The sequence below is a fragment of the Gymnogyps californianus genome, chromosome 17, assembly GCF_018139145.2.
Source record: "Gymnogyps californianus isolate 813 chromosome 17, ASM1813914v2, whole genome shotgun sequence".
In the NCBI taxonomy this organism is placed as follows: Eukaryota; Metazoa; Chordata; class Aves; order Accipitriformes; family Cathartidae; genus Gymnogyps; species Gymnogyps californianus.
This window is the reverse complement of record NC_059487.1, coordinates 15,259,325-15,287,312: the sequence shown is the minus strand read 5'-3', so window position 1 is coordinate 15,287,312 and position 27,988 is coordinate 15,259,325. Positions and strand designations below refer to the sequence as shown.

Below are 27,988 nucleotides of genomic sequence, written 5' to 3'. Positions count from 1 at the left end.
TTTGGGAAACCATTTTGCTGCTTTCCCTACCAACAACACTGTGGCAAGGTACTTGGTGTTGAAAGGCACAGCTCATCTGAGATTGCAATTTTATTTACATACAAAAAGCCTTGTCCTAAAGCCTTGTTTACTTACAAAGAACACGCAGAAGTGTGCAGTTCACAGATCGTCCATGACTTGTTGGGTTGTAGGGGATAGAAAATTCACTGCAGTAGGAGTTGATGATCCTGGGCTTGATTTTGTTTGGTTGCAGGTCTTCCCGTTGCACTACAATGACCCTTTTTCATGGAGGATAATTGTGTGGGGCAGGTACCTCTGCCTTATCTCAGGCTTCTGCAGCCTATGTGTCTTCTCCTGAGTCTTGTGAAGGTTTGTCAGGAGGAAGTATTCCTTGGGGCAGAAGCCAGCCATGGTGTATGGGGAAAAATGGTAATGCTGGACCATAACCAATAGGATGTGTTAAAGAGCTGATTTGGGTCAGTACATCTGGAGATGGACTTCCTATGCTGGGAGCTTGGTCTCTGTGCAGTGTGGTGACCACGTCACGGTGGAGTTTCAGTGCATGAAGTAAAGCTGAATTTGAGCTTCCAAGTCTTAAGAGAGCAGGTTGGACCTTGGGGAAGCGTGGACAAAGGGAATGGCTTTGTACAAGGGGATCTGTGGGGAGGTTAAGCAGGTCTGGTGGCCGAGTGGGCATGTGGAGATGGGGCACGGACGTGGGTCCTTCCTGTGAACCTGCGGCAATGTCTGTGCTCGCTGCCAGTGGGACCACGTCGAAGCCACGGGGATGGGCATCCCATCGCAGGCTGTTGTCCAGCCCTTCTCGTGGGGCCTTTGCAGAAGGAGCCCACTCGGTGGTGATTTTGTGGGGGATGCCAGAGCCTGATTTTTGGAGGGGACGCTGGACCATGCCTCGGGGGCGGGGGAAAGATGTCAGACCTTGACTTCAGAGGGGGATGCCGGAGCCTACATTTGGGGGGACGATGCCAGAGCCTGATTTTTTTTTTTTTTTTGGAGGGGAGAGGCCGGAGCCCGCTTTTTTTTTTTTTTCTTTTGGGCGGGGGGGGTGGCAAACCCGGATTTTTCGGGGTGCGGTGGGGAGGGGGGTGGAGAGGAGGAGTGCGAGAGCCTGATGTTGACGGGGGACGCCGAGGGAGGCCAAGGGTTAAGGGGGCGGGCGGCGGCGGGCGGGGCCGCGCTGGCGGAGCAGATTGCAGCCGGTTCCTGCGGCTTCGCCTGCGCCGGGCGCGGAGCAGCGGCGGGGAGCGCGGGCGGAGCCCCCCGCCGCCCCCGGCCCCGCCGCCGCCCCCCCCCCCTCCCCTACCCTCCCCTCCCCTACCCCCACCGGCCCGGTAGCCACCATGGTGCAGAAATCCCGCAACGGAGGCGTCTACCCGGGGCCCGCCGCTGAGAAAAAGCTCAAGGTGGGCTTCGTGGGGCTGGACCCGGGCGCCCCGGACTCCAGCCGGGACGGAGCGCTCCTCATCGCCGGTTCCGAGAGCACCAAACGGGGCAGCATCCTCAGCAAGCCCCGCTCCGGGGTCTCGGGTAGCGGAAAGCCCCCTAAAAGGAATGCTTTTTACCGCAAGCTGCAGAATTTCCTCTACAATGTGCTGGAGAGACCGCGGGGCTGGGCTTTCATTTACCACGCATACGTGTGAGTAAAAGGGTGGGGGGCAAACCCGAGGGGAGAGACCCCCCCCACCACCACCACCCGGTTCGGATCTGCCCTCCTCCACCCCCACCCCACCCCCCAAAATGCATGCCGAAGAGGAAGGATGCTCCAGCTGCAGAGCGGGTGCAGGGAAGGGGATGCCGGGTGCCAGGGCTCCAGAGGAGCCCCGGGGGGATGCTGCGGGGTAGCGGAGGCTGAGCCCCCCGCCCGGGAGCAACCGGGCCGCCGCTGCATCCCTCGCCCTGGCCCGGTGCAGGGCGGCACGGTGCCCAGGCACGCTGCGCCCGGGGACGGGGTGTGTGGCGATGCCGGCCGGGGGGCGGTGGTGAAAGGAGTCCGGGATGGGGTGGGGGGGGGGTGGGCAGAAGCTGCCCCTGCAGAGCTGGGGGGTGGCTCCCCCGGAGAGGTGCAATGCACCGGCCCCCTGTCCCCCCCCCCTGCCCGCTCCTGCTTGCGGGGGAAGGGGCTGCTTCTGTGGTCGGTGCAGGGGGCTGGAGCAGCGGGAGTGATGGGTAGGGACTGCTCCTCTGTCTTGCTTGAAATCACCATAGCAATGCTGTGAGCAGAGGAACAAAAAAGCTCTGCTCAGGCACTGTCTCTCCTCCCCTCCTCCCCCCCCTCCGCCAGCGCTCCTTCTCCCCTGGCCCCATCTTTGGCTGCTGTGTGGCTGCGAAGGGTTTGGGGCCGGGGTTGGTTTTGCGGCTCTGCACTGGGTTCTGGAGGTTTTTCTTGTCCCCCTGTGGGAAGCGGCTGAATTGGAGATGTGTCTAGAAAGAAATGCTAATCAGTGTCTGGGGCTTCCTGACTGCACAGCGATGGAGCGGTAAACAAAGGAGCGGTCCCAGGGTGCACATTGCCCCTCTGCCACCCCGGTTTTTTAGCCAGAAATGGCCACATCTGACCCGCCGTTTGGCAGAAAGATGCCCATATCTGAAGGCATTGCTGCATCGGGAGAGCGGATGACTTCCCGTTGTTCAGAGGATTGCAAAGGGAGGGTCAAGATAAATTGCTGTGTTACTGCAACTCCCTTCCCTCTGGGACTTTCCACAGTCCCACCGGGCTCTTCTGCAGGCCTGGGCTCAGGCTGGGGTGCTCGTTCCCTTGGTGCCGATGCTTTTTTTGTTTGTTTGTGTGTTTTTCATCATGGCTAGGGCCTCTGTCAGCCCCGGCAAGAGGATTTTTTGGGCCTTTTGTGTTTTTCCCCATCCTTTTGCTGTTATGCTATTCCCAGATAAGGTGTTGGGATACGCTTTCTGGTCCTCAGCCATTTTGTACATTGAGGCCTTCCAGGGAGGTGTTGGTGAGTCCAGTCGGAGAGGTGAAATGCTGGCTGGGTGGAAAGGGGGAGCTTTGCCGTGTGCTGCAGTGAGTTGGGGTCCTTGCAGGAAGCTTGTCCCCCCAAGGGAAATGGGAGAGGAGAAGAGGGAGCATTGGTGGAGCTCAGTTGCAGCTACCATGAGGAGTGTGAAGTCCAGCGCTGAGCATCCTCCATGCTGAGGGCCATCCTCTGGAGCTGTAGGTGGTTTGTGTCGCAAAATCCTCCAGAATCGTGTGGAGGGGCCGAGCGTTCACGTTGCGAGCTGGGTGCTTGCCTGTGTGTGCGCCGAGGACGGGAGGATGTTGCATGCAACACGCGCTGTATGCTGTTAAATACAGGTGAGACTCCAGCTTGGGCACACTGGGGTGACAATGACAGAGATGAAGGGAGCTGGAAGCCAAATGGCAAGCGGCAGGGGTAGCCCTGACTGTGAGGGCTTTATAAGCATTTTTGGCTTCTTCAGCTACTCTGTCTTAACTTCTGACCCGTTTGGCTCTCTGCGGTGGCATTTCCTTGGGCAGCCAGTAGTCCTCACGGGGCAGGAGCGGGGCCATCCCAAACTGACCTCCTGCCAGGGCTCACTTTCCCGTGAACGCCCTGTCCCCGGTGCCAGGCTGGGGTGCCCTTTGGCTCTCACCAGGTAGCTGCATCCCCCCCAAGCGCCTCTCCCCCCAGCCCAAGCAGCTGCATTTCTCCTGGGCTCGTGACTCCACTTGTACCTGCTGTGACACCACGTGGAGCCGTGCCCTCCCATTAGAAACTGCTGGCCTGGGATGTGCTGGGAGCTGGGCGGCCTCCCTAGATCACGTCAGGGCGGATGGGTGGATGCCCGAGCAGCGGGGAGATGTAACCGCTGCAAAACCATCCTCTGACCCCCACCCATGCACCCGTTGGGAAATGGAGGCTGAATTCAGGGCTGAGGTGGTAATTGCACCGATGTCTGAAGCATCAGTGATATAACTTCCTGATACACTGTAAAAAATTAATTATATGGACTCCAGTCTTCTGAGCTTTACATATGATAGGTTTAGCCTTGGCAGTTTGCTAATATATTATTTAAAGAGCTGAAGGATATGGTAAACATCATACAAAGTCACCAGGATAAGCCCATGCACCAGTTATCGCCTCTTGCTGCCCAGGGGAGCCTGGCATGGCCCGTGCCAGATCTGTAGGTGTTTGAATGGGGCAGGGAGGGGCTTTCCTGGGTTTCTGTAACTAGACGTCTGTAATCCAGACAGACAGGACAGATAAAAAGCTTAGTGGCTGCTTATTTAAAGATATGGGAGGATGAAGAGACTGGTTCAAGGTCATAAAGTTTGTATGGGAGAGCTGGAGCCACCCCTGATGTCCCGACGGCCGGTGCAGTGCCCTACCTGCGCTATTGGGGTCACGCTGTCTCCTCCTGCCCAAGACCCCATTTCGTGCCAAAGCCTTGAGCACAAAAGCGCCTTGAGCACAAAAGCACCTTGAGCCTTCAGACTGCAGGAGTGGGACTCCTGAAGAAGACTGGATGAGGGAGCCTCGTCCTGCCGCTGTCTCAGGCTGTGCACCGCTCAGCCCCTCCACCCCTGAGCCCATCTGCCAGCACCCCTATTTCTCCGCTCCCGCTACTCGCGGGGACTTTCTTGCACGAAGATTTAAGACCTATTTCCAGTGTGAATGAGTTTGTGACCCTGCAAGGCTGGGTTTTAGCTTGTAGAGATGCTTGTAGACCCAGCTGCATTTCTAGGTGTGGAGCTGCTCCGGGGCTGCTGTGCTGCTCAGGCAGCCTCCCTGCACTCAAATGCCAAGACACAAACTATAGAGACTCCGGCATGGAGATGTTTTAATAAATATGAGAGGTGCCTCTGCGTGAGTACCTCTGATAAATGCCTATCTGCAGAGGCCCATCTCCCAGGCTGGTATTGCACCGGGCGATTGATGCAGTGCCTTGAGATGCCCATGCCAGTTGCATTTATTTCCAATGCTGCATCCTAGATCCAATCCATCTGATTTCTTTTCCTGTTTCTTCTTACTGTTGTCGCTTATTCCCCTTTGCACCATTTCATGCGTAAGAAACCAGGGAAATTCAGAGCAGCTCCCACTCCCCCCAGCCCCAAACTCATTAACGTGGTCTCATCTCAGATGTTGCCTCTGTAAAAGCGCTATTATCTCCGTGAGCAAAAGCACTGTTTTATATTTCTGTGTTGTGATTCATTTTTATACTTAACAGCTCTTCCTACACTGACACAACTGGGTGACCTGCTCATGGAAGCTGTGTGTGTATGCAGATTATATATAATATATATATTTTGCGCAGCGCCATGGGCAGCTGAGCCTGGTGGGTCGCATTTTTGAGCATGGCTAGAGGTGAACTCCGGCTCCCGGAGGTCCGAGCCTCCCCTGTCTCTCATCTTCTCCCAGTATTTCTCTCAGTATCTTTTTTTCCTATTTCCCCCTCCCTTTTTTTTTTTTGACAGAGCCTTAGCAATGCAGCACGTGGCCTCATTCTGCTCAAGGTTGAGCTGAAACTTGAAAAGTTGAGCTGTGTCAAAACAGCAGGCCAGGCTTTTTGAGGGATGCAGCAGCACTTAGATCTTGAGGCAGTTCTTTGCACAGGGAGGCATTTTGCTTCCAAAATTCTTCCATTTTATTTCTTTCAATAGTTTAAATATTTTTTTTTCTTCTAGTCCTTTTACCTTGGTTATTGTAACCTGTCCTGTGCTCACTGGTGCTGAGTTTGAAGGGCTGCAACACTTGAAAGTGATTTTTGTCCCTACCTGCCGGCTTATTTCAGGAGGGATCGCTGTGTTCTGTGCCAGGCTAAGCAAGGTACTTGCACTGGGCACCCCCGTAGCCTGATGCATCTGGAGACGCATTTGCTGATCCCCTGGGTGAGCTGCTCACGTTGGGTCCCTGAGCTGAAGAGCGAGGGGCTGGATTTGGGGCAGGAGCAAGAAAACAGCCTGTATTCAGGCGCTTTTAAAGCTGTGTGCGCTCAGGACCAACGTAATTCTTGCATTTCGTACTTTGAATTTACAACCTTAATGCATCTTTTTAACTGCGTTAAAAATAGTTTGGGTGCATTTTTTATCCGCATACTGTGCACCATACATTCAGTTAATTAAGCAAGTGCATGGACTTAGATTATAATAAGGAAGAACATTTCCTCCCTGTCTAATTCTATTAAAATTTCCTTGTGCCATCCCCATCCCATTTGTTGTTCCCTTTTAACCCAGCCAGAAGCCACGTCTCTCTCCAGAAAGGCTCCTCTCTGCACTGCCCACATCCTGGCATGGCCACGGCTGGCTTGGCGGGAGGATGGAGAGTTGATGCAGTTGCTTCCCTGAAGGCCCAGGGTTTCTGAGTGCAGAGGTGGCCTCTTTTGTGACTCCTTCCACTCCTCAGGGACTGATGAAAACACGGTTATTTCATATAGATCCATTCCCAGATAATCTTTTGCATCGGATTGAATGACTCTGGGAACCCCCAGCCATTTTTCTGCTGCCTGGGTTGGGTTTTTAGGCAGCTCTCTTGTTTTGTTTGTTTTCCACTTATATTTTTTTATACTTATTTTATGGCATTTGCTAATGAGGGGTAAATTTAGTTTGACGGTCTCATTTATCCATCCCCAAGCACCGAGGGGTGGTGGTTCATGGCAAGCCGTCACCCGCAGACAGGGATATTGCTGGCAGGTATGATGCCACCAAACTCAGCCCATCCACCAGTGACATGCAGGGACCTCCTGGGTTCTCCTCCCCACCTCCTAGTTGAGTATGTAGGATGAAGGGCCAATACAGATCTCCCATATGTGCTGAGTTTAATGGACCTGCTGGGCTTTGGCCTCCGGCACTGATGCCCTCGGCCGCGCCGTTGTGTCCGCCCTGGGGACCAGGGAGACCTTCACGGTGTGATACCTCACGAGCTCCTCTCCAGCTGCTTAGTCAGAGCTTGGTGGGAGCAACCTGATTTCAGTCGCTTTAATGTGTCACGTTCCAGTCGTCACATTCGCCCCACACTGACATTAAGGAAATGAAAAACAAGCTGATCCTCCGGATGACCTCCTTTTTGCGCTGCAGCACACCTCAACCAGACGAGTCTTGCTATGGCTCAATTTATTATAAGAGGGGATAACCCAAAAAGCAAGCCCCAAATCCTATACTAAAGGGAAGATGGGCATTGCTTAAAGAGATGCAGTTAGCAAAAATGAGATTTCTTGATTTTTTTTTTTTTTTTTGCATTGCAGCAGAGGGAGAGGATGTTAGCAGGGTGGGACACTGTATGATGCGTTTGGTGGGGCAGGGTGAGCAGGGCCGAGGGTTTGCCTGTCAGGCATCGGTGGGGCTTACCAGGATAAAAAGCATGTAAGTTTGGTATCTGGCTTCTGGGATTTAAGCAGCAAACACTTAGCCCTGCCTAATCCCTTTTAAGGTAGCCCAAACGCTTAGCTGGTTTCTTAGTCAGTTCTTGAGGGACAGATTCCTCTGTAAATTGTGGTGGCAGGGAGATGTGCCAGTCCCTTTTTCTGCTATGTAATCCCCTGTAGAGTAGATACAGGAGAGCTGAGAAAGATGGAGAGTGGTTCCTACAAAGGATTAAACTTTGTCTATGGTGTGCTTCTCAGGCAAGCATGAGCCTGTCCCCGTTGGTGTGATGTCCCCAGTTCCCAAGGCATCAAAGAGAGAGGAGGTCTCCAGCACTGAGATACACATTGCTGCGGAATAATACAATGGCTTTTAGCCCCACATTTCAAAACCAGATTATTGTGGTGGTCTAAACTGAGTTTCCTGAATGTATTTAGACGGGAGCTGTGTTGCAAGGTGATTTGACTAGTGAACACATGACGGCAAAACCAGGTAGTGCGGAAGGACACTGGGCACGGTGGTTTGGCTGGTGCAGCTGGGTCCTTTACCACCATATGTTTAAATGGCTCCTAACTGAGTTGCAAGCCAAAACCACTTGGGCTACTCTGACACTCACCTACGGCAAAAGATGGTCCCACCAGGACTGCAGGAGTAGGTATTTAAACGTGGTCCCTTGGTGGATGTGCCCATCCACCCAGATCAAAAGAAAAATGTGATTTTTTTTTTTTTTTTTTTTCTCCAGTAAGAACAAGTTGTGTGATACTTGATCAGCTCACTGAAGCTGCGGGTGACCTCAGCTCCCCACGAGGTTCTCCTGGCCTTATCCTGGGTAAACTGTGAATGCAGCCTCCTGTGACACTTACATTGAAGGTGTTTTAGGGGTGTCATGTGCATTTATTCTGAAGCACTGAATTACAGATAGTGTTGTTTGATGGGGAGTATCTCACACAAGTCACTGGCTGGGATGGCGAGAGCTGCTTTATTACAGCCTCGGGGCTTCTTGACTGTCTAACTGCCAATAAATGAGGGAAACTGGAGCGTTCCTCCAGAACTCTTTCTGGTCTGTCTTTGGCATCACTCCAGCCTCTTAACGTGCTTTTTAGATGTGCGGAAAGCTTTGGTGTCAGTAAGCATCCGTCCAGTGACTTTTTTTGAGTGGATTTGATGTCAAAGGGCAACCTTTTCCAAGGCGTGGGGAACAGAAGACATGCGAGGTCGTCTCGCTTCTCACTCTTGCTGCTGTAGGGAGGTGATTTAAAGCTACATCAGAGTCACTTGGACTGCTGGGTGCAGCAGCAGCCTCGGCTTTGCAAGCCCTGTGACTGAGCAGTCACTTGAGTTGTTTCAGGACGTACAATGTCCAGACATTGCAAGTGGAGTGGGCTTTCAGCTCGAATTTGGTGATGCTCAGATACCCGCTGGGTTCCTTGCAGAAATCCCATAGGAGCCCCAGTGCAGGCTTAGGTGGGCAGGTCTGCCTTCTGGAGATGCCCCTTTCTCTCTGTTGGTGACAGAGGGAGGCTAAGTTCCCTTGCATACCTTAGGTGAAAGCTGGGTGGGATGAGTCCAGGCAACAAGGGGAGAAGACAGAGCCTGGCACAATTTCAAACTGAAAACTGGAGTGAGTTGAGGCATCTCCCACCTCCTGCCACAGCCTGTAGGAACTGGGATGTTCAGAGCCAGAACTACACTGTGGACACCCTGCCAGGTAAGGTCAAGGTGAGAGATGGGGCTGATCCACACTGAAATGGGATGACCGGGATCTGAGATCCACATTTACTCAGCCGTGTTTGAGAAGCAGTTTTGAGAAAGGAACCTTTATAGCAAACCCTGATCAACTCTTGTGGACCTGCAACCCAAGACCCAGGGGAAATCAAGCATTATTAATACTGATTATGGTTCCTAAGTAGCTACAGTTGTGTTTAGGCTCTTGAGGGGAGTGCCCAGTAGTCAGTCTTCATTCAGAGATCCTCCTTTTTTAATGCCTCCCTGGGGAGGGTGGAACAGGGCAAAGAAACAAGAGGGCGGGCAAGGTCAGAGGGAGCAACTGCCCCTGCTTGGGTTAGGAGGCAACCGCTCTCCATCTGAGGATTCCGGCAGTCCATCGTGGCTGGCACTTGGTCTCTTTAGGACAAGATTGAAAGAGGCAGAGTTTTTTGCCTTCCAGAGGGTCTTTCCCAGGGATTCACAAATGCCTCATTTGTAAACAAACCCTGATCTGCCTGGAAGTCCTGCTTTCTCGTTTAGAGCTCTGCCAGCCCTGGGAGGTGACAGTGTCGAAGCGAAATACGGCTGGGGCGATAGCTGAGCTGCTGTTGCACACTGCGATGGATGAGCGCAGCAGGGCAGGCAATCCTCATGCAGCTTCCACAGATATGCTGTCACTCTCTGTAAAGTTATTATGATGGCCGGGGAAAAAAAAAAAGCTAGCAGAAATCCTGACTCAGAGGTGACTCACGTACACCTCTGCTCCGTCTCTTGCGTGAATGCGGTAGCTTGTGTCTGGGTACCTGCTCTGTGTGTGTGTTGCAATTTCGGTTTGATATGATGGGAAAAACCAATACGCTGTGCAAAAGAAAAAGAAAAACTTCAGTCAAATAATAGTTAAAATGAATACCAAGGGGAAAACAATACTCCATTAATATTACAGGAGTGTGCAAGCACCCCTAATGGAAACAGAAGTCCACAAGTTTCTGTTCTGTACATCAAGCCAAAAAGAGCCAGTCCCTGCTGTAAGGACTTACTGGCTTGAACAGACAAGACAGATGAAAGGCATAAAGTAGTTGTCGGGGGACTGCTGCTAAATGTTGTCTTTGTTCCACTTCTCTTTTTCACAGTATTTGCCGGCTTCTTATTTGCTTTTGAATTGGTGGGTTGGTTTCTATTCGTGCTCCTTGGGTTTGCAAAAGAAAGCGGGGTTGGCTTTTGGCTAGAGCAGACTGTCAGAGACATGGGCCAGCCTATCTTGGTGGGAAATCCCATAGTCTGAGGACCTCAGCAGAGTTAACTTGGGGCTGGGAGGATGAAGGCACATCTTTCCTGGGATTTGGATCACCCATATTTGGGCAGTTTGCTGTGATCTTGCTGTTCATTATAAATGCAGCGCGTAGAGGGCTGTGAATTGGGCTTACCGGCTTTCTCACTGTTCGAGTGTTATATGTGGCAGCAAAATGACACCACTGGGAGACTTTTTCTCCTGCATGTTTATGGGCTTTTGCACAACTCAGAGTCTCGAAGTAGTCATTAATTGAGTTTATGCTTGCTCGGAGGTTCGTTACCTGATATGAAGAATGTAGTAGGGAATGTAAGACCACTCCATCTTTTGCTCAAGAGGAGAGCAAAGGAGTTAAATATAAATATCTGTATGTTATAGCTGGACAAACAAGGAGTGAGGCTGTGTTGCCTCCTGCCACTTCAAGCCATGTGGTGGTTAAGCCTGAATGCTTCCAGGAGGGGCAGTGAAAAACAAAACCTCTCCCCGCTAATAAGGACTACTCATTGCTCTTGAAGCAGGTAGGCTGCACAAAGGGCTCAGGCTGGTGTGGCCATTGGTTCAATGCTGGACATTGGTTTAATAACGTGGTTATTCATCCTTCCTCTTCATCTGTGTCTGGCAAGGCTGGAAATGCCACGTCTTGTCCAGTTAACCTCTCACTGGGCCTTCCTCCAAGTTTCCTGGAGTTTATTAGCAATGATTTGTGCTTTAAGGACTAGTGAGATTCCTGAGTCATCTCCTTAGGCAGGGAGCTATTTATTTCAGTGTGTGTGTGACACTCCCTGGGAGTGGGTGTCTCTCTTCCGCTTTTGGATCCTGCCCTGACTCTATATAAAGACTCCAGGCTTGAATGAGCAGCAAAACCAACCCTCAAGCTGGCTCCATTGTTTGGAAGCTTCGTGCTGCTGATCCCATCTCTCCTGGCTGAAGGAGCATGGCCATTTGGAGCATGGGTAGGAGTTTGCATGGGATGTTTGTCCATCTCGGGGTTGCATGGGTGCTAGGACAACTCGTGGGGACACAGCATACTGTGTGTCCATGTCCAGGAGCAAGTCTTGCTCTACAGTGGCTCATGACCAAGGGAGAAGCATGATTTGTACCTCCTTTTCTCCCCTGAGGTTGATTTGCTGATGCTGTTGGGTTTTTGATTGGTGGGATTTTTCTTATTTAGGAGAGATGAGGTGTTTCCAAGTGGCTGTAATTCTCTGTTGGTATCAGAGCAGGGATTGGAGGTGCCATGGGCAAATGCAGACGGGCCCCTCTGAGACGTTTCCAGTGCAGGAGCTGCTGGGTTTGGAGGAATTTCACTGTGTCATTTCTCCCGGGATGGCCCTTTTCAGACACATCCCATGATTGCTTGGTGGCCTTGCAGAAAGCTGCCTCGCTGCCTGGGCGTTTGGGGGTACAAGGAGAGCCCCTCACATAACAGCTTTCTGGGGAGCTGCAAAGAAGCCAGCGTGCTAATGGCAATGGTTCATCCAAAAGCTGACTTTACACCCAATTAAGCATCACCCTGAGCCAGAGGGACAAGTCCTCATGTCATTATGTCTTGAACTAAATTGCTGGCACTTCATGAGGGCTCTGTCTCCATAGCCTGAGGGACCGATGCATTTAATTCGTATCAGCACTAAAGAGATTTTGTTAATATGACCTCGTGGTTTGGTCCTTGTGGCTACTGGATGCACGTCACTGTGGTTGTCTTTTTCTTAGTTATGGCTGTTCCTGTAAGGAAGGAAAAAGACCAGGAGAAAAGGAGAATTTCCTGAGCTCTTTGTGATCTATCAGGCATGACATGCAGTCACAGAATTTTGCACTGAATTTTTCTTCTTTTCTGTGTTTTTCCCTTTAACATCTAGATGTTTTTAATGCTGTTCTTAGCAGCTTCTCTCTTACCATACCAGCTAATGAGAGGTAGGAAGAATTTCTGCATTGACCTTTTGCTGCTGCTGCTGTTTTTCTTTCCGCAACAGAAATCAGATATAATTTGAAACCTTCTCTGAGCTGCCCCTCCAGGCCCTGAGCCTGCACTCCCCTGATGCATGTTTGGGGGTGGTGGGAGCATCTCAAGTTGTGCTAAACGGCACAGAGCGAGCTGCTGAGGCTTAGTCTGTGAATCAGTAGATCTCCCGTCTAAGCCTGGGATAAATATCACCATGTAGGTCTGAAACTTGGTTTTAAGTTGGCAATGGATTAACCTGCCGTAGCATGGAGGGAATGATTTGAGGTTGTGAGTATAGCGAAGGGTAATGAAAGTGCCCGAATAAGACAAGTGAATGGGACTCTAAAGATGTATCTGTCCCGCTGTTTCTACTGGGAGATGGGAATGTAGATATCTACAAGTAGGCGAGACATATCCCAACTTCAGGTCTCCATGCTGTGCTTTGGAATAGCCAAATCTGGGAGACCTGCTGGTAGGACAGGGCTTGACGTTACCTGGGCTTGACCTGTCCATATGCAAGAACTTGGGCACCTGGGCAGCACCTCCATCGAATTTGCCATTTTTGCTGCCCCTCTTTGCAAATGCTCTGCAGAGCAAATAAGCCTGCCGTGGGTGTGTGCTTGGTGAAGAGTACCTGCCCAAGCCCCAGCTCCCTGCAGAGAAGTGGGCTGAACCTCCAAAATGAGTTCCAGTCCTGCCTAGCCTTGCTCATTTGGCCCTTCTCCATGTGGGAGCAGATGGCTATTAAAAAACCCAGAGAAATTCATTAAGCTAATGGATTGCCAGCCCTTATCTGTGGCTGGGGAGGCCCGTCTACCCTGCAGCCACATCCCCGTGGGACGTGAGTTGGGAAGAGTGGCCGGAGCCAAGCTCGACCCTGCGACGGCATTCCCTGCCGGCTGCAGCGGGCCGGTGGGATGTGCACCCCATGTGTGAAACAGAGGGGCTGGTAGAGCAGCCCAGGGAGGCAGCGCAGACCTGATGGGGCAGCTTACTTATTTTTCATTTGCTAAAAGCACAGCAGAAATTAAATGAAGATTAATTAAGCCTTTTTTTTTTTCCTCTCTCCTGCTTCCTCTTGCTCTTTGCTGTTTCTAGGGAAGACTGAAAAAATGTGCTAGAGGGGAAGCTAAACCCTGAGCATCCTTTCATGAATGCAGCATACGGCCCCCATGGGACTGCAGGGAAAGGCCCTGTAATTACGGGGAACGTCCTGCGAGGCTAGGTTACACAACCAGGATGGAGAGCTGCTCCTGCTTTGGTTTAGCAGCAGGCTGATGATGCTGTAACTCAAAATACTACCTGGCTGTTATCCATTCATTGCTTTTTATCACTGTCGGTGTCCTCAACGCACAGCACAGACCACTCGTGAGGCTCTGAGCCAAGAAGGAGGTAGGCAGGAGCGCACAGGATCATAAAAGGTCCACTTGATATTTACAGTGCCTGGTGACATAATTCCCAGACAGCCCGAGCATATCTCGGAGCTGGCTGATGAGTTGCCGGGGAGATCTTGCTACGATGCCACGAAGTGAAGGTGACTCCTTCCCAGCTCTGGCAGGAGCAGGATGCCCTGATGGAGAATTCGTGCTGCAGCGTCTGCTCGCGAGCTCCGCACCGGCTGCTGCCACCTGGGTTAAGAGCCAAGTTAGCGGCCAGGAAAGGGATTTAGGACTGTAGCAACTGCCTTGAGATGTCATAGGGGAGGACTAACACCTTGGCTGGAGTGTTGGGCATGCCCTGGTGTCATGTGCTGGAGGATGTTGTTCCTGCGTGCTCCCGGGTGGCTTTGTGCTGTCGTTTAAGATGCTGTTGTTGGCTCGGGTCCATGTGAGCCTTGGTTACTGGTGTGCTTTGCAGTGTTTTTGTGCCAGGCTTTATTCTACTCTAGAAGGATTTATTGGTTGCTGAGGGCCATGGGCATGTCTTGAGCTATGTGTAGGCTTAACCTCAGCTGTGCTCCTGTGTGCTGGGGGGAATCGTTACCCCCATTTTCCAGTTTGGGAGCTGAGGTATGGAGGAATGCAGCGACACGGGATGCCTGCGGCATAATCCAGCATCCCTGCTCCCCGTGCTGTAACCCTAGCCTCTCCCTCCTCCAGCAGTAATAACCATTTCCCATACAGACAAGGGAGAGTTCAGCGTGTATCCTTGTCCCGTCAGGCCTTCCTAGGCTTTGAATTATTAAATATTGTCTCTGATCTACATTATAAAGGCTGTTAGCGCACAGCTACTTATCAGAATAGAAAATACTCCGTTTCCGTACTTTAACAATTGGCTTAATCTGCTTGTGGGACTTACAATAAATGAGAAGAGTTAATAAAAAAGGCAAAAACAATCATGAGAGGCTGAGGTTGGAAGTAAACACAGAAGTAACATCTTTGCAAGAGGCTGTCCAATTTTCTGTCCCAGTACCCACGTGGTCGCTGGTCTGTATCTTCTGTATAAAACAAAATCACATGCAAATTCATTAGCATTAATAGGCTGGAGAGCGTTTGCTGCCGTGACTTCCATGATGCCGGATTACAGATTCTGCTCTGGGGGTGCCCCTTCCCACACCCCCATCAGCTGACAGAGACCCCGGCAGACCAGCCTGGCCATGTTTCCGAGCAATGACTGTAGCTTCGGCTTAGAGGGAGCAACAAGAAGGGGCAGATGCAGAGAAGGAGACCCGGGGCCAGCTGCAGACTCCAGCCGGCTGCTGAGCTCAGTGATGGGGTTATCATTATTTCTGTGAGCCCGAAGCCCTGGCTGCAGATTGCCGTAATTTCCAAGGTCAGATTTTTGCTTGCTACTTGTAAGAAATCGGGTGGTACCTGCTGCATTGCAAGAGAGTGGAGTTGAGCAGCCGTAACCCAGGCCATGGTCCTGCTGTTGGTTATTCCCTTGCTGTAGAAGTGTCTTGCCCTACAGCTGGGCACGTCTGTGCCTGGCCAGGCACCATCTGTACCATGCCCCTGCAGCATCCCTGAGCGGAGCTGCTTGATGTGACCCAGGCAGGTGATCCTCTGTTTTTCCCAGGGAATAAATCATGGAAACTGGCTTGAGAGTGAGCTGGAAATTGGAAGCGGGGTGTCACTGCTGTCGGGTTGGGTCTGATTTCCTCTGGACCCCGTGGGAGAGGCGCAGTCCCCTTCTCCGGCTCCTGTGTTAAGCTGCGACAGCTCTGCCAGGCAGCAGTATGGCGTGATGCCGTGGGGCTGGGGGAGCTGCCGGGGGACTTGGATTGTGCCTGAGAAAAGGGGGTTAAAAGCAGGTTTTTGCAAGCCTTTGCCTGCCATTTTAAATGGGAAGGATGTTTCCCTGGCAACGAGATGGATGCTTCCCAGCAGAGCATATGGCTTCCATCGACTTTGATTTACCGGCGTGTTGAAATGGCAGCTAGATAATCTCTTCAGCTTTAATGTGTCCATGCCCTGTGTCCCTGTTACTTATGAGCTTTAAAAGACCGTGGGTCCAGCCCCTGTGGCGCTGGCCTTGCTCCTGTTCCCTCCCGGGGCTGGAGCTCGTGGGGTCCCTTGTGAGGGCTGGGTCTGGGGACCTTTGCAAAGCGGGACCTGCACAGAGGACCCGAGCATCGCCCAGAGCAAGGAGCTGCAGGGTGGGCAGGAAAACCTTCCCTGCTTCTGCTGCCTTCCACCAGCTGAACAGTTCCTCCTCCTTGGAGAATATAATCTGCAGCCCTCTCTTCCTATTCTGCTCCCTGCTTTAAATCATTTTTAGATGTTTTCCACCTTTCACCACACAATCATCTGCCTCCTGCAGCTTGCTATTTATTGTTGTGTTTACTGGCGCGGGGAAATAAGGGGAGGGAGCAAACCTGTCGTTTGCTGAGCGGGGGAACTTGGGGGAGCTGGTTTTTGCAAGCTCATGGCTCTCCCAGGCTCGCTGGCGTGTGCCAGCCCCACCGAGCTCACACAGCAGCCTCCTCCGAGGGGCAAAACCAGGGTGTTCTTTTCCTCGTTGCTGCCCGTCACTGGCTCTCCATTCTTTGGCAGATTTGATGAAAATTGGCCAGCAGGTCCAAATATTAGGTAGAGACAGTGAGGCAGGCAGACAGAGCCTCATTGCCCTAGGAACCAGGATAGCCGGAGAGGTTTGTTCACGCACCCGAGTGGTGCTGGGGCCGGGTCTGGTTCCCGGCTGCCTGTGTCTAGCCAGTTCGGAGCTGCGAGCGGCAGCGAGGGCCAGGCACAGGGCTTGGGAACCGGCTGGCTAGGGTGGCCTGAAATGAAATGAAAGGGTCGTGCTGAGCTGCGAACTGCTGCCCTGCAGGGTCTGAGGGGGACACACATCACTCCTCCCCTCTTCCACTGATGGAGGTTTTTGGGGAGCTATGGATGAGGCAATGCCACCTTTTTTTGCAAGTATCCAGGTGAGCCAAAAAGCCCTGGTCTGCACATGCTGGCTTCTCAGCCCTGATTGCAACAAGCCCCCCAAAGCTGCCCAGCCAGAAAGGCTCTAGAAGTGAGGCTCCCATGTAACTGAGGTTGCCTTTATTTCTTCTGGCAGGATCACAGCTTTCCCCTCCTCTCTGGGGTGTTTAGCTCTCCGGGCAGCTTCTCCCTCTGCAGAGGGCTCTTGATGATGGGGGGCTGCCCGCCGCTCCCCCCCGCCGGCGCTCGGGGCTGAGCCGTGCTCACCCACTCTCCCATCCACACCTGGCCACTCACTTGCATTCAAGTTACGCCGGAGAAGAAGCAAGAGATAATAGAAGTGATTAATTAATTGCCCGTTGGTGCTGGGGATTAATTTATCAGGTGCAAGGAGAGGACCCAGCGCTGTCTGTGCAGGTGCAGGTGGAGCTACCCCGCTCCCATCGGGGCCGGTGTCACGAGCTGGCCGTTCTCTGCTGTGAGCAAAGGAGACGCCGATGTGGGTGGTGGCAGGAGGATCTCCCCATTGCTCCTGGGGAGCAGCATGGCTGGGGCAAATCTGGCTACAGCTCAGGGAAACTTTACTGCTGTAGAGGGGAGATTGGTGGAAAAGGACGTTGAATCCAGAGTTGCAGCTCCTGGAAGACACAAAATAGTTATATTAGTGGCAAGGTTAAACAGAGCTTGACTGGCAGCTGTTGTGTTGCTCTCCCCTCCCTGCGGCATAACTGGCTGTTTCAGCAATTTTGTAGGGCTAAAGACCACTGCCTTTTTAAGCCTGAGCTCTCTGGAGATCTGGGTTTGTTTTGCATCCCTTCACCCTGAGCAGCTCCTCCGGGCCTGCCTGTCTGCATGGCCAAGGCGCTGCTGCCAACAGAAACGTTCCCATCCCAACAGGAGCAGCTTCACGGACCTGAAAAGCATCGGGGCCGTATTCTGCCACCTTTGCCACGGAGGAGCATGCTGTCCTACTGATGTGGGGAAGGGATGCAGAGCTCCAAAACTGGCCACTGGCCTTTTATTTCTTGTTGTTGGATCTAATCCTGCGTTTTTCTGTGTGCCAAACTCAGGTGTCCCTCAGGCATCGCAGGGTTCGGACCCGGCTGAGCCAGACCCTCTCTCGTGGCAGTGCAGCCTCCTTAGCTTTTGAGGGGTTATTCCTGATTTGCACCAGTGTGAGTGGGGGAGAGTTGCAGAGAGGGAACGTGGTCCTGCTGATTGCAGCACTCCCGTTATTCCTCTGGGTGTGTCTTTTTTTACCCAGTTTGGGTGTCATCGTCTTCTGGGGACTAAAATCAAAAGGCTGTGAACCAGCTCTCCTGCTTCTTGGCTCTGAGCTCCTTCCTAATCACTAGCTGGGACAAGAGAAGTAAAATTAAACAGATGGTGCAATTACTGACTCTAAGACATATTATACGGGCAGTTTGCAAATACTTCTTTCTTTTCTCCAAGACTCAGTTAATTAAATAAACTGATGAGCAAATGAAATTAGCAGTGCTTTGGTAATGCTTGCGTTCTACACTTTGGTGTTATCCGTTAGCCTCTGGCTCCGAGAAGCCACATTCTTGTCTTCTAATTATGAAGGCACGAAGCCAGGGATGGACCCCGGGAAGTGGCTGGGGCATCCGCGTGCCTTCGACACTTGCTGAAGTCTCAGCCGTTCTTCTTCGCTGTTAGCTGGGAGGGAGTCCGAGGGCACAGCTCTGGGGTCCTGCCTTTACAGAAGCATAAACTATGGGCTGAGGTGTGGGGAAAGTGAGATTTTTAAACTCAACACAAGGATTTTGAGCCATTTGGTCTGCGGCTGCTGCTCCCTGTGGATGCTCTCGGCGAGGATGCTTGTTTTTGAGGTGCTGTAATTCTTGGTGCCATAAAACTGGTGCAAAGTCAGAGACAGGGGAGCGAAGCTGAAGGAGCTCAGAGAGGCAGAGCGTGTCCTTTGTGGGCAGGAAACCTCGGGCTCCAGCTGGATAGCTGATTCTGGGACAGACCTTTGAAAAACCGGCTACTATTCCTGTCTGCAGCGGGAACCAGCCCTGCACATTTTGAGACAATCTTCCTATCTGCAATTAGACCGGAGCCTATTTTTGTATATCTCATTCCCTCGAGGAATGTTTAGATGAGATGCAGCATTACATTTGACAGGGACATCTTGCTTTTAACCCAGTTTTAGAGCTCAGTTAAGTCAGGTCAAGTGACTTGCCCAGGTCAGTCAAAGGAACTTGACCTCAGCAAGAGGATTTTCTATTCCTGCGTGCTCCAAACATGCAGCATAGCCCTTGGCTGCTTAAGTTGATTTAATTTATTTTTCTCGAGGTGTTGCAGAAAAGCAGGGCTTTGCCCTTAAGAAACAGAAATAACTTGATCTTTGTATACAGATAAAGGTTAGATTAGGAAGGCTTGTATTCCTGTACTCATGAGTAATGATTTCTCAGAGGTAGGGAGGAAGCAGAGGCTCTTTTGGGGGAATACCCTGTGGGATGGAACAGAGGCAGTGCTCAGTTTTCAATCTGAATAATACGGGTCTTGCATGAGATAGCAACTTTCCCTCACATTAAAATCAATGAACGTGCTCTGAGTAAATGCCTGTGCAGATGTTTTAAGAATTACTTAAATGTCCAATATTTTATACTCTTAATTTACCTCCCAATGCACCGTAATTGCACCGTGGTCTTTAGGATTCTCTCCCGTGAACCGTTTCTGCAGCTGCATGAATATATTTCTCCCCCACCAAGTTTTTAAAAGAAAACCTCAGCCTGGCAGCGCTGAATCACAGCAGAGACGGACTCTTCTGGCAGGTGTCTGGGCTTGATTAATACTTTGGGTTTTCCTCCAGACATCTGGCTCCTCTGAGGCTGCGTGCGCAGGGCAAGGAGAATACACAGACAAGCATTTCCCGGTGATTCACGTTAGATGAGGACAAAGAGGAATATTTGAGCTAGAACTTTGTATGTGGTGATTATTATTAATAAGGCTTTTATTCTGAGTTGAGGAAGTTAAATGATTAGAGCCAGCCTGTAAAAAAAACCCCAACCGATTCCTTAAATTTAACCCCTTTTCCTGCTGTAAATGTTCAGATCTTGATCTCCATTTCCTGTAATTTCCAGATGGCTTTTGTTCTTTGAGGCTTCAATCCAGAAAAGCTCTTAAGCTTGCTCTTGCTTGTAAGTGTGGAGATACATAAACCTTTGCTGGACTAGGGACAAGATATGTCATGCAATCCCCATTTCTGCTCAAATTCCTGCAGTTCATGGATTCAGGTCAGGATTCTGGGCACTCGGGGCAGAAGATGCTGTTTCTGCTCCCTGACTCTGTTATAAGCAAGAGGGAAAGGCTGGAGGAGCTCTTGGAGTGGGAACTGATTCCAAAAGTGATGGATGTTGAAGAAGAAAATATATGTGAACCCATATCCTGCTCTTTTGTCTAACTGAGAAATACACTGCCTAAATAGAAGGAAGGCAGGGGAAGAGGAGGGTTTTTTTTGTGACTTGGTTGTGCCACTTTACCATGCTCATACAGTGAAGCTGTGACCAGCTATTCCTTTTTCCTTAGTTTGCTGTGATGGATTTGTGAATGCTCCTTTTCTGCCCATAAAGCAGAAAATGACCTTCCCCCCAAAACCTGATGCAAAGGAGATCTCATCCCCCCCCGACTTCCCCAGGATGTAAACGTGCAGGTGCGTTCCAATAGCTGCAAGGGGAGCCGAAGCACAGAAGCAGGGCTCTCTGCTCAGCCAGCAGCGTTCCCGCTCCCGGCGACGTGTCCGGGGAAGATCCCAGAAAACCTGATCTGCTGGAAAACCGCCTCCTGTTTTTTGCCACCTTGCTGTCACTCAGCAAGGAGAACAGGTTTGCTGCATCCGTGCACAGGGGCCGGGGGGCTTGTCCTGGGGCTTGCGGGTGGTGGTGGTGCAATGGGGCTGAGTGGGAAAGTAAAACCCTCTTCTTCTCCTTCCCATCCCAGTGCCATCCCTATAACATGGTTTGGGGTCTCTAAGACCTGCTTCTCTGTAGCCTGATTAATTCCCACCTCCCAGAGCACCATTTAATGCAGCCTTGCTGTCCACAGCACAGCCTCTGCCGGGACACTGCTTTGGTCCTCTGGAGATGCTCCATTGCTCCATTTACACCACCGTCCTTAGTACACTTTATGGCTTTGTACGAACAGGGTGCTTCTTATCGGGGCTGTTCAGCCATCGTCTCAGTGCACCGAGAAGGCACAGGAGCTATTAAGATTGTCCCAGAGAGGCCTTTGCTAAAGATTTATTAAAAAGTTTATAAACCATGAGAATCCCTGCCTTGGAGCCAGCCTGTGTGTTGCCCATAAACAATGTTTTCTACCCGCATGGGTGCCCAGGGAGCATCCAGGCTGCTCTGAGGAGCAAGATCTCGGCTGGGCTTGGGTGAGAGGATGGGGCTGGGCGTTGTCAAACCTGCAGGGAATGAGGCATCATCAGGAGCTATTTTTGGAAAGGAAAGCATTTATTAAGGCACAGGACCGAAAGGCAGGACTCCCTGCTTCTATTTTCAGCTCTGCTAGTCACAGAAGTCGCCTTGGGAGATGATTTTGGCTGAGACTGAGGGATGTGGAAACCCGGAGTGAGGCATTTAGGCTCTGTTTAGCCTTGTAAATGAATAGCTGGTTTGCAAATCACAGCAGGATTGCTTGCATGAATAAAGATGATGGATGCTCCTGGCTAAGAGTAGGTGCAATACGACAATGTCTTTACCCTTGGAAAAGTCATGGCATTATCGGAGTTTTGCTTCTGATTCACTGGAGATTTAAATTGAGCTGTAAATACTCCCGTTCTGATTATGAGGCTCTCTGAATGTTAAAAGGCATTTGACAATCTCTGTTTCTCTTCAGTATGGATGTTCTTTCACCTTGGTTTATTGTCATTGCTGCATTTTCATGGCCTTTGATTTACACTGAAGTTTTAAGTACTTGAATGCCAGCGTTTTACAGAGACCACAGCAAATGGATTGCTGGGATTACAGATGGATTGCCTATAAGCATTTTGGTTTTATTTTAACACAATTATCAATGCCTTGTTTACACCCCCAAAAGTAATTTTTAAGTGTTTTAAATGTTTTCAGTTGTTTTCCATTGTGCAGCTCTCAAATGCCTGTAGTAAAATACTCCTTCCTTTCCAGCTTTGCTCTTTCTAATTAAACAAATCATTAATTCCCTTTCCCAATTCCAGGGAAAGCCAGCGAAGTGTGTAATAAGCGCAGTGGCTTCTTACAAGCTTGTGCCGTCTCCTTGTATTGTATCCATCTCCATCACATCCAGGAATCCAATTGCTAATTATTGGTGCTCTATCAGAGGAAGCCCAATGTTTTTGCATGTCAGTGAATGTTATTTGAATACAAGTATTTCAGGAATAAATTTAAAGGTCTGTTTAAATTCTTATGTAAATGGGTGTGTAGATTCCAAGGGAGTTTCTTTTGGAAGGCAAATTAGATGATTAACCTGAAAAGCTTTATGATGATTCTGTCATATGCTTTTACTGAGGAAAAAAAGAAAAGAAAAGGACAATCTTTCCTGTTTCAAGTAATTTTAAATTTTTTTTTTTGAGGGAATATTCAGTCATTTCTTTTTCTGTTGCTAACCTGAAGCACAGTGGATATGAAATCTGGATATGCAGATTTTGTGCTGGGATTTATAAATTGTAATAAGAAGCTTGCACTTGTGTTTTAAGTCAACATAACCTTTGGATGTAAAGCCAGACTTTCGAGGACTTTGGATTTATTAGTGTTAGCAGCAGTCAGATTTGCACAGCTGAGTCTTGACTGAGCTTAAAGGTCTAAGCAACAGGCGTGGGGGATGCCGGAGGGGCAGAAGGTGCTGGGTGCCCATAGGAATGGGTGGTGGGTGACAAGATGCAGTGACATGAGGTGTCCTTCTCCAGTGGCTCCGGGAGGCTGGAGCCAGCTTTCTCCATGCCATCACTCTACGGAGGAGACAGTGGTCCAAAACCACACGCTGCCCTTTGCATCCTGGCCTGGGTTTGAGGGAGGCTGGTGCTGGCTCCAGCCGTGCACCGTGTAGGACCCAGCTCCTGTCTGCTCAGGAGGAGCATATTGTCCTCTCCAAAGCTCTAAGCAAAATTGGCATCTCTATAAATCATTAGATGGGACATAATTAACGTTCCTTATTGCACACTAACATTACCCAGAGTCACGCTGCAGACATAATTTGCTTTGATTAGATATGTAGCTTTAAAAATTAGATTCATCCCAACCTCTACCCAATTTTTGGCCTGTTTCCCTTTCCCTAGCTATCCATTATTATCTGGAGCCCTTTCCTGTGCTGTCTGGGTAGATTAGGTGAAATTAAAGCAGAGTCAGCCTTCCTGTTCCCCACTGCCCTCCCTCCGTGGGAGCTCAGAGGATACACACCTCTTCCAGTGTGGACATAAGTCTCAGCTTTCTTCTTCCACCCCCTATCCATAGGGGGTCTGCAGATCCTTCAAAGCCTCCCAGGAGCCATGCAGACCCCAAACTCCTGAATTCAGTTTCTTTGCAGAAAGGTTTCATTCTCTTCGTCTCCTTTTACAGCCTCCCAGAGGTTTGTAGACCACAGAGTCAAGCAGAGCAGCTGTGCATCACTGTGGACCTATTTTGGGATGCTTGTGCAGCTCACCCTGTGATGAGCCAGTGCCTGCATCCCTTGCTCGCAGGACTGTTCCTTACCCGGTGGCTGAATGTCCCCATCGGGACTGAGACGGGGAGATTTTGGTCTATGTGGGATTTGGCCATGGAGCTCCCATGCTTCATTGAAGAAGCTGGCGCCTTCCTCGTTGTCTCCCCTGCTCGGCAGTGCTGTAATTAGTGCTGGCCCTGCAAGCGTGATCTGCGTCAGGTCTCCTCGGCAATGAGAGCCCTGGGGAGCGCAGAGCTGAAATTACAGGAGCGCTGAGCTGGCCCTGGGGAGATGAGGGGAATGGAGAGGCTGGGGACGAGGCTGCAGCGATGTGCTGGGGAAGGGAAGAAGCAGCACCCAGATGTCCCGCTGCCCCAGCAGCACCCGGAGCTGCCCCAGCTCTCCCCACATAACCACCGCTTGCACAATCCACCCTTGGGATTCGAAGTGATAAAGCGATTTCTTTTCCTTTCTTTTTTTCTGCCCCATCAATATGTGTCTAGTGACAAACTTAACATACAGGAATCCTCTTTCTTGTGGCGTTTGTCCCTGCCAGGACTCATCGTTTGAGCGTGGCTTCGTTCTGGATCCATCCGAGGTGGTCACCTTAGCAAACACAGAGTGTGCAAGTCTGCACTGAAATTGGCACTTTGCTTTCAGCACCTCCTCAAGCATTTTACTGTGATGTTTGGTCACAAAAATACAACCCACATTCTCCTTCTTTAATCAGAAAATGTAGGAGTTTTTCCCCCCTGATCCCTTTCCATTATCTTTTTTTGTTTTCCTCTTCTCTTTCTTCTTTCATTGATTATTCATTTGTTTCTCACTCCGACGTAGAAGTTTGCAGCAAAATCTGGGTCACCCCGGGAGCGGGGCTGCCTGACCCAGTTGCAGCTCCTTCCTTCCAGCGGTGCAGGGCTCTGCTCCCCCCTGCCACGGTGCGGGCAGCAGTGGGGTCCCCTCTCCAGCTCCCAGGGCCTGGCCCAGGCAACTTGGAGGATGTAGGGATGGATGGAGTCCATTTGGCTGCAGGGCAGGTTGTGGTAGGCTTGTTTATGGCAAGGGTTTTAAAAGACCAGCTTGGGGAGAAAAAACATTTTAAGTGAGACCCAGCGAAGACATTAAGGGACATGATGAGTGGGATTGCAAGGGATGTTTTCTTACTCTCTTAAGGTTGTTTCAAGTGTCCAGGTACCAGACCTGGTGTGAGAAGAGGAAATTTGCAGTGAGAAATCAGGCAATTGTCCTTACCTGGTCTGCGCTGAATTCATCTTGTTGCTGACAAAGCTCAGCCTTCGCTGAGATGGCTCTGAAGGTCCCTTGCCTCCAGCAGGCAGGGATGTTTCAGCCTGTGGTTCAAATAAATACTGCAAATCCCCCTATTTTCACTTGTTACTGTGACATTAATGGTCATTGCAAAGCCACAAGCACGACCTGGTGGTGTGAAACTCCTTTTCTTTATACAGCAAAAAGGAACAGCACCCACCAGCTGAACCGTACCTTATAGGTATTCAAAATGCAGTTTGTAGGAATGTGAGACAAAGCCAGACAGATGAATTATTTAATGCTTTTAAAGAATGCAGCTTTCAGTTTCTCCTTGCGCTGGCCTACTTTACTGTATCAGTAAATCGATCTTTAGTAAATTAATTTCCCTCCTTTTGTTTGAGCAAGCAGTGGGCATCGCGGGCTGGTGGAAACCTTCTCCACCCACGAGCAGATGCCAGGACACCTCTGTAGCTGCGGACTCAGGCGTCGAGTGTCAGAAGAGAGTCGGGCTCCTGTCATTCATTTTGTGCCTTTTGATTTGCATTAGTACCTCCAGCATTCACGAAAAGCTCAGAGCGGGCAGTTTGGATGGGGACAGCCTGTGAATGACCGGGTGGTGTGGCGCTTCTGAGGCTGCTTTCGGGACAGCCCATGGAAGTAGACGTCAGTGAGACCTGGATGCATACTGTAAGGGTGACTTGAGAATCTCCCCTATTTCATGGTAAATAAAAGAGACTGAGAGAGCTGATATCAAAGCTGGGTCCCCCCCAGCTCCCGGCAGGATGGGGCTTCTTCATGTCCCTGCAGGGCTGGGACAGAGAGGCCAGCACAGCTCCCTCCCCCATGGCAGGGTGTCTCTGGCTTCATACTAAGGTACCAACAGCACCAAGATCACATCCCTTGGACTGGATCAAACCCCTGCTGTGTCCCGTGTCTGGCCACAGAAGAACAGAGTAACAACCATCCACCTCCCAGTGATACTACAACAAATCTAAAAAGTCACCAGCCTTCCCAGGCACTAAGGAGTTAATCTGGAGTACCTGCCTAAGAAAGGAACATTAAATCCACCCAAAAATGTCCTACCCTGGCAAGGATGGGAAATACAGTCCCATTCCTGTGTAAGCTTTTGTGGATGCAAATGGATAAGCAGAGCATCAGTGGAGTTTTCTCTGGGTTTGTGTTCAGCCTGCGCTCCTGCTCATCGGCCAGCCTGGCCACCCAGTATCACCTTAATAAATGTCCCTGCTTGTTGAAAGCACGTTGCAGTAAGAGCTGAGAGTTCCTTGGGGAAATAATGTCAGAGGGGATCAGAGCCACCAGCTGGGAAGGGAATTGGATTGGCACTGGCCAAACTGGGAACAGTCCAGTGGGTCCATCCACACATAACCCTTCCAGTTAGTAAAACCAGGGATTTTACTTTCCCTTTTTACATAGTGTTGTAGCAGCAGCACAGTAAATACTCCTAGAGAAATATGTCCAAAAATGCTCTCTGGATTAGTTTGATAAAGTGTGAAAAATTCCTGCTCTGACGACTGACGTTCTCTCTCTCTCTCTTATTTTTTTATTTTTGTGTTATATAGTTTTCTACTAGTTTTCTCCTGCCTGGTGCTGTCTGTCTTTTCGACCATTGATGAGTACCAGAACAGCTCAGAAGGGGCCCTTTACATCCTGGTAAGTGGGGGGCTGCAAATGAAGCCACCAGTGAGGCATTAAAGTCAAAAACACACAAAAAACTGAGGTTGGGGGTGTTTAACTGGGGCAAGAATTTAAACTGTCGCTTGTGAGAAGGGGACCACTGGGACCTGCAGGTAAGAAATAGGAAAAATGTGAAAAGGGGAAATCTGTATCTGGAATAAACTAAAAATATTTTTAAGGATCCTTTAAAAACGCTCTTCCTAAACTTTTCCTTTTTTCTGCATTTGTCTTCAATTGCAAAACACAGTAGCAAGACTGATCCCAACTGAAAAGCAGTTTGATGTCCAACAGCTCCCAATATTAAAGCTGCGGATGCGCTGCGTAGGGAGCAGCCCACGTATCTGCCTCCTCTCCCACACTATAACATCCCTGCAACTATTTGATCCATCATCAAGCTGCAGAGTTTTGTTCCTTAACTAGCCCGGCATCCCTCGCACTGACAATGTGGCTTCTGCCGTCAGGAGCCAGCAGAGATCCTGCACGCACCGCCACGTCGTGGGGCTGCCGGATTCACGCGTCTCCTTTCCTTTTGTCTTTCTTCCTCTTCCCCAGTCCCTGTGCTACATCGACATCAAAAGGCACTGCAGACTAATTAAGGCTTTCTCAGGTTTGATACATGAGAAAGCTGGGGCAAGTGCCGCCAGTAAAGAAATCAGAGGGAAGGGAGCGTGCGCAGGGTATTCGGGTGGCGATGGAAAGAGCTGCGATGCACAGCATCGGTGTGCTCGCTTGGCATCAAGGGACAGAGGATCTCCGCCACCCCTGCATGAGATAGCCCAGCACACAGAGACAACCCAGTCCAATTTGCTGGGGAAAAACCTCCAATCCCCTGTGAAGAGTCCTAGGATGGAGTAGCCAGTGATTCCCATCTCTGGTCTTCCCCAAGCTGCTCAGCATTAACCTAGTCAAGTCCTGGAGACTAATGGTGGGGAGATGAGCAGGTACTCAGCAGTCCTGTGATGGGGGACACAAACACAATACAAGAAGGTGTAAAACTTTAGTTCACAGGCTACGATGTGCAGTACATCTCGCCACCCCAGGGGAGAGTGAGGGAGAACACAACACCAAAGATCTGACAATCTTTCAAGCCCGGCTTCTCCATGTAACAGTCCTGGCGCAGACAGCTCCGCGGTATAGTTTCTGAGGTGTGCGGAGTTGAGGTTATGGATTTGTATTTGATTCTGGAGCGTGCTCTCCATCACGCTTCTTTCTTGACTAATGGCATTATCTCCCTCGCAGGAAATCGTCACCATCGTGGTGTTCGGGGTCGAATACTTTGTGAGGATCTGGGCGGCTGGCTGCTGCTGCCGATACCGGGGCTGGAGGGGAAGGTTAAAATTTGCCCGCAAGCCTTTCTGCGTCATCGGTAAGACCTGCCTTCCTGCATAGGATTTCCCAAACCAAAATGGCTATTGCACGCTCCTGGTTGCACAGTGCTCTGGTTTCTTGCATGCATTTTGGGGGTTGATCCTCAGTTGCTTCACGGTCACCTTGAGAAGGGAAAGAGCACAAAGGCAAAAGTCCTAATCCATGGACACGTGTTTTGTTATTCTGCACGAGGCCCACCCTGTTTTCTGCAGACGTGGGAGCCGTCCCGTTGCCCTGCCTACCCCAGGCATCACTGACAACTGCCCACAGCCACAGAAAGGGGGTTTAGCCAGGAGAAGCTGAGCGTAGGAGCTGGGATGCTGTGACCCTGTGTCCGACCTCGACACCGAATCGCTCACAAGTCACTGAAA

At 50.6% G+C, this 27,988-nt stretch overlaps 1 protein-coding gene across 7 annotated transcripts in view; it reads left to right on the top strand.

Moving 5' to 3' along the window:
- The first annotated feature begins 1,361 nt into the window (after nucleotides 1-1,361).
- Nucleotides 1,362-27,988, top strand: part of KCNQ2 (potassium voltage-gated channel subfamily Q member 2) — a 67,802-nt gene continuing 41,175 nt past the window's right edge. For all 7 annotated transcript variants that reach the window (XM_050907248.1, XM_050907250.1, XM_050907249.1 and 4 more), the window contains exons 1-3: nucleotides 1,362-1,657; nucleotides 26,135-26,225; nucleotides 27,489-27,615. In XM_050907248.1, the coding sequence (XP_050763205.1) occupies nucleotides 1,362-1,657; nucleotides 26,135-26,225; nucleotides 27,489-27,615 (514 nt within the window). The remainder of the gene's footprint in view (nucleotides 1,658-26,134; nucleotides 26,226-27,488; nucleotides 27,616-27,988) is intronic.